We start from the raw sequence: 12160 nt of genomic DNA on the forward strand, positions 1-12160 counted from the left end.
CTGGGCATGGGGTTCTCATGCAGGCAACAGGAGAGTACACAAACAGCCCAGGATGCCACCTACCAGACACAGGATCATACAACCGCAGCAGGAGGGAGACCACTGTCGATTTTCCAGAACCACTAGGGCCAACCAGAGCTGTGACAGACCCAGATGGGATAGAAAGGCTGAAATCCTGGAACACGGATACTTCTGGGCGAGCAGGGTATGTGAAGTGCACATTTCTAAACTCCAGGGCACCCTGGAAGCTCTTCTCATCTAACACAATCCCCTCTGAAACACAAGAGAGAATACAGAGAGATAAAGCAAAAATGGAGCTCATGGCAGAGCATGGCTCCCTCGACTGTCTGAAGTGAACAGAAACAGGTGTCCTTTCCCAACACAGTTCATCCTGGAGGGGCAGGCCTATGTTCTGGGCTTATCGTGCATAGGATAATGTGTACAGTCTTGTGTGACCTTACAAACATGAGGTGCCACCTTTCCTTAGGAGGATTTTAAGGCTGTACACATAGCCTGCTTAAATTAAGTGCCGTGTGAAGATTCACGCCTGGGGCAGTCTGCTTCCCACTTGGTAACTCTTTCTCTCTTTCTCCTTTCCTTCCTTCCTTCCTTTCTTTTCGAGACAGGGTTTCTCTGTGAAACAGCCCTAGCTGTCCTGAAACTCACTCTGTAAACCAGGCTGGCCTCAAACTCACAGAGATCCTCCTGCCTCTGCCTCCCGTGTGCTGGGACTAAAAGCATGTACCACTACCGTCCGGCTCAACTCAGTGCCACTGGACTCAAATGGCTCCTTTGCAGAGCTCTGCATACCCAAATAAGCATTTTGAAAGCACAACAATGAGGGTTGCATGAGAGCCAAAGGAGGGTCAAAGGTTTGCTTAGCCCAGTGGGACCTTGGCCTGATAGGGAGCCTACATCTCACTCACCACTGGATTCCACGCCCTAGCTTTGTCATACTGGACAGTACCCAGAGCCTACTCACTGCACTGCAGGCACCTAGCAACGTGCAGGCACCCTTGAGTGCTGAGTGTTATTACTTCCTCCCACATCTCCCAGGCTCAAGGGAAGCTGATGACGAGGAAGGAGGAATGCATTTAGCACCAGCATTCCCAAATCACCCCAAATGTCAAAAAACGTAAAGCCTTTTATTCACGTTCCTCCAATCCCTCGCAAATGTCAGAATCTCTAAGGAAGAGTATAGAAAACCACCTGGGGGTTCCTGTTGACATCAGGCCTGCTTGCTGCCGGCCTGCCCTTGGTGCTAACAACTGGCTGCAGGTGCAGATGCCATGTCCTCAGCCCCACCTCTGACCCACCATTAAAAGGCATTTGTGGCTGTCTCTCCAGCAGCTCCCAGAGTCGCCCACCAGCGCCCAGGCCTTTCATCAGCTCCGAGTAGAATGAACTTAGACCTAAAGACAGGAAGAGTCCATCGTTAGCTGACAAGAAAGGCCACATGTTCCTTCTGTTCTGGGGAGTCCTGGCAACTGCGGCTGTCAACATGAAATCTGCTACTCTCATTAAAGGAGCTCTGGCTGGTGCTAGCTGCTCCGTCCATCCACCTTTAACCCCAGCTCACCTACAGTTTCTCTTTCTCAGGTTTCCCAGATTGCTGATAACGAAAGGGAAACTTATATGTGACCACACTGATCGCCAGTGAGAAATCACAGTACTGCAAGGAAAGCGACCTCCTCAGACAGCTCAGTAAGTGTCTCATGGGAGCCTACCCCATGTGAACTGAAATTCCAAGAGAAAAGATTCTACAGGGGCAATAAGGCCATGGGAGACATAGAAGAATCTTAAGTGTGCATTAATAAGTGAAAGAAACCAGCCAGAAAAGGCTGCATGCTTTATTGATCCCAACCCCATGATACTTGAAATCTTCAAAGAGTAAAATCTTCAGAGAGTAAAAAATGATCTGTGGATGTCAGGGGTGGAAGAATTAACAGCTGGAAGTGGAAATACACAGGGCAGCAAGGGCAGTAAAGGCAGCTCGTGTGTGAGATTATAATGGTGAACCCAGGACAGTACACAATTGTCCAATCCATACGATGTATATATAACACCAAGAACTAAGCCTAAGGTTAGCTTTGACGACAATGTGTCAATGTGGGCTCAGCAACTGTGTAACAAAGGGGCCACTCTGGGGAAAGAGAATGACTGTCCCAAAACTGGGGTGGGGAAATCTCTGTAAATGCAACAGTGTTTCTTTTTAGAAATAGGTCTAAGGCCTCTGTGTATTCTGAGCCAGCCTGGTCTACATGACAAGTTTTAGGATAGCAAAGACTACAAAGAGACTTTGTCTCAAAAAAAAAAAAAAAAAGAGGAAGAATATTTCCCAAATTGAGTATGTGGCCAACATTGGTAATCAGTATTTAGGAGACTGAGGAAGACAGATTTCAAAGCCAGCCTGTGCTATAAAGCAAGGCTCTCAATAAAAAAACCCTAAACATTTAGATTTATTTAAATATTTATGTGTATACCAAAGTACAAATGCTACTTTCAGCTTTTCTCAGAGAACCCTCTCCTTGTAGCAAATAGCAGTGAATACAGAGACTCAGCTAAAATGCTAAAATTCAGCGAGAAGCCGGGTGGTGGTGGCACACGCCTTTAATCCCAGCACTTGGAAGGCAGAGGCAGGCGGATCTCTGTGAGTTCGAGGCCAGGCTGGTCTACAAAAGCTAATTCCAGGACAGGTCCCAAAGCTACAGAGAAACCCTGTCTCAAAAAAACAAATAAAATAAAATTCAGCGAGAGATTGGGAGTTCAGCCCTAAACAGGGCATTTATATCACTCCCCACCAAGGCTTAGGAACATTTGCCAAAGAATGGGCCAGAAGCATGTAGAGCAGAGACAGGAGGAAGGGCTGTAAAATTCCATCCTCTAGGCACAAGACACTGCAATTGTGAGCTCACAGGAGCTGTGGTTACAGATGCTAAGTCTGAAAGAGGCCAGCACTGCAAAGGACAAGAAAGGGTCCTACAGGGTCCGACAGGGTCCAACAGTGTCTGACAGTGTCCTACAGGGTCCTACAGGGTCCTACAGGGTCCTACCGCTCACTGCTGAATTCCTGGCTACCAGCAGGTTCTGGGACAGAGAGAGTCACTGTCTTCAGCCGTTACCCATGGGTAGCTCTAGACCCAGAGTCACATTCTGAGTCCAGACCAAACTCCATGGGACACAAACAAAACAAAAATTCATGAGTGTGGGGAAGAGATCTGTAGAGAAGAGGAACTGAGAAGGACAGAGGCGGAGAAGAGAGGGCTGGGGAAGTAGAATGACCTAGTACGTGGGATGTAGAAAACTGTCACAGAACAAAATAAAAAAACAAAACAAAACAAAACTGACAAAAACTTATTACTAGTTCTGAGGAAGAGAGAAGGAAGAGAAATTGAATATGGAGAGGTTAAAACTCGGGGCAGCAAAATGTGTGAGGTGAAACTCTGACCATGCAGGCCGAGGATCTCCTTCACTCTGTCAACCACCCGCTTCTCCCCTGGGCACCGGGAGACACAGTCCATAACGGCAGGCTGGGAAGCACAGCTCCCCATAGCCCTGAGCTCCCCATAGCCCTGAGCTCCAGCCCAACAGGGAACCCACTCATCCACTCACGTGACTTCACTTTTGCTGAAGGGAATGGCACAGCAACAATAGCTGGTTGGGGGGGGGGGCTGGTTTTCAGTGTGTACCCACAAAGCCTGTTTACATGATATACCTCCAATGCTCAATCCAACCCAGAAGGCGTACATGAGGAAGGAAGAGAGCTCGCCCACTGTCATGTGGGCGCTGCCCATCAGCAGGCCCCCTTTGTACAGGACAGACAGCACGATCAGGTTTCCAGAGAGCCCAGCCTACAGGAGGAAGAAAAGACCGTGTTCAGTAGGAACTAAGGCCTCTTGGGACCCAAAAGGATAAACCAGGCCTCTGACTCCCTTTTATTTATTTATTTTTTTTGATGTTTGAAATATCTTTTTTTTAATTTTTTTAATCGATTTCTATTGCACTCTACATTTTTCTCTGCTCCCCCCCCACCTCCCCTCCCTCCTCTCCTCCCCCCCCCCCCCGCCTCTCTCCCAAGGTCTCCATGCTCCCAATTTACTCAGGAGATCTTGTCTTTTTCTACTTCCCATGTAGATTAGATCCATGTATGTCTCCCTTACAGTCCTCATTGTTGTCTAGGTTTTCTGGGATTGTGATCTGTAAGCTGGTTTTCTTTGATTTATATTTGAAAACCACTTATGAGTGAGTACATGTGATAATTGTCTTTCTGGGTCTGGATTACCTCACTCAAAATGTTTTCTAGGATGTTTCCAGGTCTGGCCATGACAAACAATGTTGCTATGAACATAGTTGAGCACATGTCCTTGTGGCATGGTTGAACATCCTTTGGGTATATACCCAAAAGTGGTATTGCTGGATCTTGAGGAAGGTTGTTTCCTAATTTTCTGAGAAATTGCCACACTGACATCAAAGGGACTGCACCAGCTTGCACTCCCATCAGCAATGCAGGAGTGTTCCCTTTACCCCACATCCTCTCCAGTATAAGTTGTCATCAGTGTTTTTGATCTTGGCCATTCTTTTCTCTGATTCCACTTTCTTGTTCTCCTCTTCTTCCATAAAAACAGTTTAAAGTCCAAGTCATTCTTAGGGTTGAAATAACTCACTTCTACTATCTAGAGCCACAGAATGAAAATCTCTTGCAATCTCACTGTCCACAATGATCTACTTACTGCTCCGAAGAAGCCGGCTCGTGCAAAGGCCTCCTTCCGTGCTAGCTGCAGCAACTGGTCCACGTGACCACCGTACTTCTCCACTTCCATCAACTCCTTTCCAAAAGCTCGGATGGTTCTTATGTTCCCAATACGTTCCTCAGCTAACTATGAGAATTCAAACACATAGCAAAGGGCTGGAAAGATGGCTTCACAGTTAAGAATACTTGTTGCCCTCACATAGGATCTAGGTTTGATTCCCAGCACCCACATGTGGCTCACAACTATCCTAACTGCAGTTCAAGAGGATCTGATGCCTTCTTATTTTCATATAGACCAAGCACACATGTGGTGCACAGACATACATGCAGGCAAAACACTCACACATAAAACACACACACACTCCTGGCAAAAGGAGGTGTGTCACATTGCAACCAACAACAAAATTAAAATGTGGTTCTTGTTCAAAATGCTGCCAATGGAAGGCTGGATGCGAAGCACAGCCAAGTAAGATCACATAGCAGAGAGCAAAGAAGAGTCCCCCTTGCTGTCAGAAAAGTATACACTACAGGGCGGGAGAGATGTCACAGACAGTCCCCACACACTCTAGAAAGACAGACAGGCAGGTGATACGGTAGCAGATAAAAAGACAGGTAGAAAGACTAAACTACAAAACATTAATGGCATTCACTCTGAATTATTGAAGAATTTTAGATTATCTGGAATTGTGTACAAATAGGGATTATCTATACTTATATTGTTTAATATTTTTATATTTCCAATTACAAAAAAAGCAGGCTTTTTAAAACATGGAAATACAAGTTATTTTGGGTTTAAAAAGATAATAGTGCTGGACTGGAGAGATGGCTCAGCTGTTGAAAGCACATAATGTTATTGCAGAGGATTCTTAGCACCTGCATCAGGTACCATACAATGGTCTGGACTCCAGCACTCAAGCTCCAGGGGTATAATGCCCTCTTTAGGCTTCTGAAAGTAACTGAATTTATGTTTACCTATTATATATATATATATATATAATAGGTAAACATAAATATATATATATTGAGAAAAATATATATATTGAGAAAAGACAGTGCTACACATTCCGCTTTACTGAATTAATGAAGGGCATGGTGCCAGCTAGACATTTTTCCCAAAATACATTAGTTTCTGTTTTTATTTTTATGTTTTAAGAAAAGGTCTAAAAAAGGAGCCTAGGTTAGTCTCAAACTCTGATGCTCCTGTTTTATGCTCAAAAATGCTGAGTTTACAGGTGTGTCTCACCACAGGTGACATATTAGCCTTTTGTCCTACCAGAAGCAGTGAGAGAAAACTGAGAATTGATATCAGCAAGGAATGGAGGATCACAACTGTAATCCTAGCCCTTGGGAGACAGAGGCAGGAGGATTGCCATGAGTCTGAGGCAAGCCTTGGCAATACGGTGAGTTCCTGGCCAGCCTGGGCTATACAGCGGATTGGACGTACTGTGGGGTAAACGACAAGCCAGGAGGAGAGCACTTCACATCTGTACTGAGGTTTACTGGGAGAAAAGGAAGGCATCTGCTGCTTGTCTCTTTCCCTGGGGTTGAGGCTGAGGCTGGGGTTGGGGCTGGGAAGGAGCACACCTTGCACATCATGCATTCTGCCTGTTGCTCTGAGCCCCACACCTAGACAACACACACATGGGAGGTCAGTACCTGTGTGGCTTGTGCCAAAGAGTCCTGTGTGGCTTTGGACAGTTTCCGTAGATATCGCCCATAAATCACGGCAAGGATAGAGATCGGAGGTACCACGCTCAGAACAAAGGTGGCCAGACTGGGTGACACAAAAAACTGTCAAGAACAAAAGTCAAGAGCATGTGTTCCTTGTGACAAGGTGTCCCAGACCTCAGTGTACAGGCGGGAAGACACTGTCTCCGGGCCATGCCTCCTGTTTGGGTTGGATTTTCCTGGCACCTTTAATCCTGATAAACTCCCTCAACTCTGCAATGTGGTGATTGTTTTAAATGGTGCTCGCGACTCTGCAATACATTATTAAGATGTGCCAAATCTCATTTGCACAGGAGATAAATCAATGGCACAAGGGCTCCTAAAGTTGCAGTGTAACACGGAAGACTGCAGTGTAGAGGTAAAAGACAGACTGGCTAATTGCTCATCCATTTCTTACTCTCAAATCATAGTTCTGCTAAGTAATTGGCAATACACTTTTTATATCCTGTCCCTTGTTTTGGCTTGGTTTTTGTTGTTTTTTAACATTCTCTCATATTACCAAGGGAAACTTCAAACTAGTTTGTGTAGCCAAGAATGACCTTAAATTCCTGATTCTCCTGCCTTTTCTATTGAGTTCTGGTATTACAGGAATATGTCACCACGCTAGTGTTATACAGTACTGGGGATTGAACCCAGGGTTCAGTGCCTGCTGGGGAAGCAGTCTGTCAACTGAATTACAATCCCTGCCTTTTATTCTTGTCCCATGAACATCAAGGTCATACTCAGAAGGTACTCAGGCCAGCAGGGATGGCTGGAACACAAACACTACCTGGAGAGTGAGCTGAGATGGGTTGAGCCACCAGAGATGAGCAAGACAGCTGTAGAACACAGATCACCTTGCAGGGACACAGAAAATGAGGTCTACGCCCCTTAAACCTGACACTTGGTTTCCAAAGGGGCTCTTTGGCCTGACATTCTTGACTGTCTTCACACCCTGGTCTTACACACCTTCAGGAAAAGCCATACTTCAGATTAATACTTACTCAAGAGAGATACAGGCCAGGCCAGGAGAGATAATCCCTATGTCCCCACAGTCTGGGGCAATGTTCTTGGTTCTATATGCTTACAAAATGACAAGAACAACTCAAGCCCCTCGTGCTCAAAAGCCCTGGCCCTGAGAGCCCTGACAGAAAGCACCAAGAGGAAATGGCTGACGTACCATCATGCCAACACCAACCGAGGCCTGGGCCACAGCCCTCAGTCCATCAGAGAGGTTTTCAGTCACTGAGCGCCCCAGGAGTGCAGTATCTGAGGAGAGGCGGTTAATCAGTTCTCCTGTGCGGGTCTTATCAAAGAAAGCAACCTCTTGCTTTAGGACAGAGGAGAACAGTGAGGTGCGCAGCCTGTTCACAATGCTCTGACCTGCAAAGCAAACACAGCAGCTAACAATGAATGCAGTCACCTGTCCCTCATGAGGCAGCCGCCAGCAAGCTGTTTATACAGCCTATTGTTAAAGCCAGTTTGTAGACTAAGCACATCAACTCAGTGGATCCTGGCGTGGGAGGGACTCATATAGGCCAGCACGCTGACTTCCTGTTACTAGCTATAGACTGTAGGGGTAAGGGGAGGAGATCATGATAAAGGCAAAGGGGCTAGCGAGGCAATTCAGCAGATAAAGGCGCTTTGCCATGTAAACTTGATGACCCGAGTCATCAGATGGAACCCTCAAACTGACAGAACTGACTCCAGAACATTCACCTCTGACGTCACCATATGTGCATGCCTGACTGCACATGTATGTGAACATACCATAACAACAATAAAAGTGCATTTTAATTTTTTGAAAAAAGGCTCCTTGACATGTGAGGAGCATCATATACCCACAATGCCAATCTGTTCACGACTGGCTGCCCTTATAAGAATTGCAGTTTGCAATGGCAGTCACCTAGAGCCCGTCTCACTAGCCATGTAGACATGGAATGCAGTCCCAGGCTGCCAGCACTAGGGCGGTTCCCTGCCTGCTAAATGGGCCTAAAGAAATGCCACTCAAGTTCCCACACAGCAGTACACAGCTGTAGCTACACAGCATGAACAGACAGGTCTTGCTTTTACTACCTGCTCAACCCTGACCACACAAAGGTAGAGAATGTACGCCATCTTGGTGGGATGTGGGGTCTGTCCCAGCGAATGCAATATCAGGAAGAGACTGGGGCCTGGAGCTGTGACACTCGAAGCCCTGACACCACCCCAGGCCCTCTGTCTGTCGTCTTTGAGATGAACCCCGCCTAATGAACTGACCTGAAGACTGCATGAGGTAGACACGAACAGCATTCGCAGCAGCACCACATAGGAACACACAAGTGAGTCCGGCACAGAGGCGAGTCAGGCTATCACCGAAGTCCCCGCTCGGGTCGGTGTAAATGACATCAATGATCTTCCCCAGGAAGAAAGGGGCAGACATGGTGACAACACTGGACACGGCAAGAAACCCAACGGCAGCTGGAAAACAAGAGCAACACTCAGAACTCACAGCACAGCACAGCACAGGGCAGGGGTTGGGCACAAAGGGCCTCAAATCACCGACTCTAGTCTCAGGGGCTGGGCTTTCTCCTCTTTCATCTACCGGCCTGACTAAAGGAAAGACCAGATGGCTTCAGGTTAAGAGCAAGAAGCATGGCTGTGAGGGAATGTGTGTGTGCCCAACCAGCAAGAGGATGCTATGGTTTGTGCATTTCTTCCTCACTAGGAGAGCCTGAGGCTAACCACGAACATCTGTCTGGCCTCTTGTCTTCTGGTCTTAGTACTCATTTCAGAACCTGCTTCTCCTGAGTTTCTGCTACATGCTGGTACTCCTTGCCATCTAACTACACCTCAGCTTGATTGTCAGACTATCCAGGGAATGTTTATCTGTTGTGTGTGAGGGAGGGGTAGTTTTTTTGAGACAAGGTCTAACTCTATAGCCTAGGCTAACTTCAAACTCACAACGTAGTTTAGGTTAGCCACGAACTTCCTGTGACATACCTCAGCTTCTTGAATGATGAGATTATAGGTATACACCATTGCTCCTGGCTTAATGTTCTTGACTACGGTTAGTATTTCAAAGTCTCTACGTAAGCTTTAGAGAGCAGTTCCTGGGATCCACTTTGCATGTGTTATGTCCCTTCTTAGTATTATTGCTCTGCAGAATACAGCATGAAATGACAATAATCAGGAAAATAATTGTCCATGTAACTAAACAGCAGGTAAGGGGGGGCAGAGGGTTATTAAAAAGGTGGAGCCAAGTGTGGTGATGAATGCCTGTAATCCCCGCATTTGGGAGGCAGAGGCCGGCTTGTTCTACATAGTAAGTTTCAAGTTAGCCAGGACTACATAGTTGGCTAAAACAAACCAAAAATTGTAAGAAAATCCAGTTAGAAAGAACACATACCACAGACAACCACATTCATACTAAAAGGAATATAAAATCCTAAGGCCGACAATTTTTTACTCATGAGATTGGCAAAGATTACATGCTTAGGATGTTGCTGAAGATGTAGGAAGGAGGCTCTCATCAGGGGAACAAGCAGTGGCACTGATGGAGGAGCACGTTTACACCAGCAACAAGTGAGATCCCAGGGGAAGAAACCCCTAGAACAGCAATGGACTTCTGAGAATTCTTACAAACTGTCATGTGAAGTACGGAAAATAAATCTAAGAATGTCAGATTATAGCACTAATATCAACAAAAGAATCAGTATCTTAAACACCCACCTAAAAGCTGAACCTACTATAAAGAATTTATAAATATTAAGCCACCAGTATAAGTATAAGGTATAAGTATAAGGAATGAGGTAACTCTTTGGGTATCTACGTGGAACAGTTCAGTAAGATGTACCGTGGGAGCTGGACCTGGAGACACAGTGCTGATATCCAGGAGGATGAGGCTGGAGAATCACAAGTTCATGTCTAACCTCAGCTACACAGTGAGTTCAAGACCAGTCTAGGCAATTTAATGAGACACTGTTTCAAAATAAAGAGAACTTTGGGTGTAGCTAAGTGCTAGAGCATTTTTGAAATCCTAGGTTCAATCCTCAGAACCTCAGTACTGTTAAAGCAGAGAAAGACAGACAGCACACAGACAAAGATACATGATTTGTTAAAAACGAGTCCTAGATAATAATATTAGAATCTGGCTGGGCAGTGGTGGTGCACACCTTTAATCCAGGCATTTGGGAGGCAGAGACAGGCAGATCTCAGTGAGTTCAAAGCTGGCCTGGTCTACAAAGTGAGTTCTAGGACAGCCAGTACTGTTACACAGATAACAGTACTGTTATAAAATCCTGTCTGGGAAAAAAAATACTAGCATCCGTTGGGCGTTTTCCTCCTTTTTCTTTCTTCAGAGTTTTAATGAGTACAGAACTTTTTCTTTCTGTTTTTTTTTTTTCCAGTTTTTTTGAGACAGGGTTTTCTATGTAGCCCTGGCTGTCCTGGAACTTACTCTGTAGATCAGGTTGGCCTCGAACTCAGCGATCCACCTGCCTTTCCTCCCAAGTGCTGGGATTAAAGGTGTGTGCCACCACTGCCTGGTGATTATGGAACGGGTCTGGAAGAATATTAAGAAAGAGCAGCAGAAATAAAAAATAAAAATATACAAGAGAAAGAAAGAAAGGAAGAAAGGAAGAAAGGAAGAAAGAAAGAAAGAAAGCAAGCAAGCAAGCAAGCAGCGACCCGGTTCCTTTTAAAGAACAGTGCTGTGTCTGGGCTTAGGGTAGATCTGTCGGCTCTGGGCTTCTTTGGTTTGGGATAACAAATCTCTTAGGAACCTTGCTGGTTTATGGCAGACTGCTGGTGAATCTGGGAAGAGCTCCCTGGCCCCATCTGCAGAGGATGGGTGCTTCTTTCTCCTTGGTTTAATGCTCACACTTCAGCTAAAGGGATCATTCTAACGTAGCCATGAGAGTATGAACCAGCATGGTGGTTTGAATAAGAATGGCCTCCATAGACTCATGTGTTCGAGTGCTTGGCCATCGACAGTGGCACTATCAGGAGGTGTGGCCTCAGTGGAGTAGATGTGGCTTTGTTGGAGGTGGTGTGTCACTAGGGGGTGGGCTCTGAGGTCTCAGAAGTTCAAGCCATGCCCGGTGTGGCATTCTCTTTCTGATGCCTGCAGATCTAGATGTAGAACTCTCAGCTCCTTCTCCAGTACCATGTCTGCCTGCATGCCAACATACTTTCCACCATGATGATAATGGACTGAACCTCTGTGCTGGAAGCCAGCCCCAATTCATGTTTTCCTTTGTGAGAGTTGCCATGGTCAAGGTGGCTCTTCACAACAATAGAAACCCTAACTAAGAAGTTGGTACCAGGGACAGACAGTGCTTTTGTTTGGAGGAATGTGGACTTTGGTACTTTGGATTAGAAAAGCAGTTGAAACTCGGCGGTGATGGTGCATGCCTTTAATCCCAGCATTTGGGAGGCAGAGACAGGCGGATCTCAGTGAGTTTGAGGCCAGCCTGGTCTACAAAGTGAGTTTCAGGACAAGCTCCAAAGCTACAGAGAAAACCTGTCTATAAGGAAAAAGAAAAGCAGTTGAGTGCATTAAGTGGGGTTTAATGGAACATCCTCGTAGGAACATGGAAGACAGTGGTGCTGAGGGTGATTTTAACTGTGGGGCCCTGACTTCGGCTCAAGAGTCAGAGGAGAAGAATGCTAATATGGGGCTGGAGAGATGGCTCAGCAGTTAAGAGCCTGCTCTTCCAAAGG

The 12160-nt window shown here is 46.1% G+C and overlaps 1 protein-coding gene across 2 annotated transcripts in view; it reads right to left on the minus strand.

Annotated features, from left to right (window-relative positions):
* The window catches only part of Abcb10 (ATP binding cassette subfamily B member 10), a 34660-nt gene that overhangs the window by 13290 nt on the left and 9210 nt on the right, over window positions 1-12160 (minus strand). For both annotated transcript variants that reach the window (XM_048450226.3, XM_048450227.3), the window contains exons 2-8: window positions 8717-8917; window positions 7638-7840; window positions 6407-6541; window positions 4731-4877; window positions 3716-3851; window positions 1317-1412; window positions 64-273 (exon numbers count right to left, since the gene is read on the minus strand). In XM_048450226.3, the coding sequence (XP_048306183.2) occupies window positions 64-273; window positions 1317-1412; window positions 3716-3851; window positions 4731-4877; window positions 6407-6541; window positions 7638-7840; window positions 8717-8917 (1128 nt within the window). The remainder of the gene's footprint in view (window positions 1-63; window positions 274-1316; window positions 1413-3715; window positions 3852-4730; window positions 4878-6406; window positions 6542-7637; window positions 7841-8716; window positions 8918-12160) is intronic.

Source organism: Myodes glareolus, chromosome 22, assembly GCF_982192425.1.
Source record: "Myodes glareolus chromosome 22, mMyoGla1.1, whole genome shotgun sequence".
Lineage (NCBI taxonomy): Eukaryota > Metazoa > Chordata > Mammalia > Rodentia > Cricetidae > Myodes > Myodes glareolus.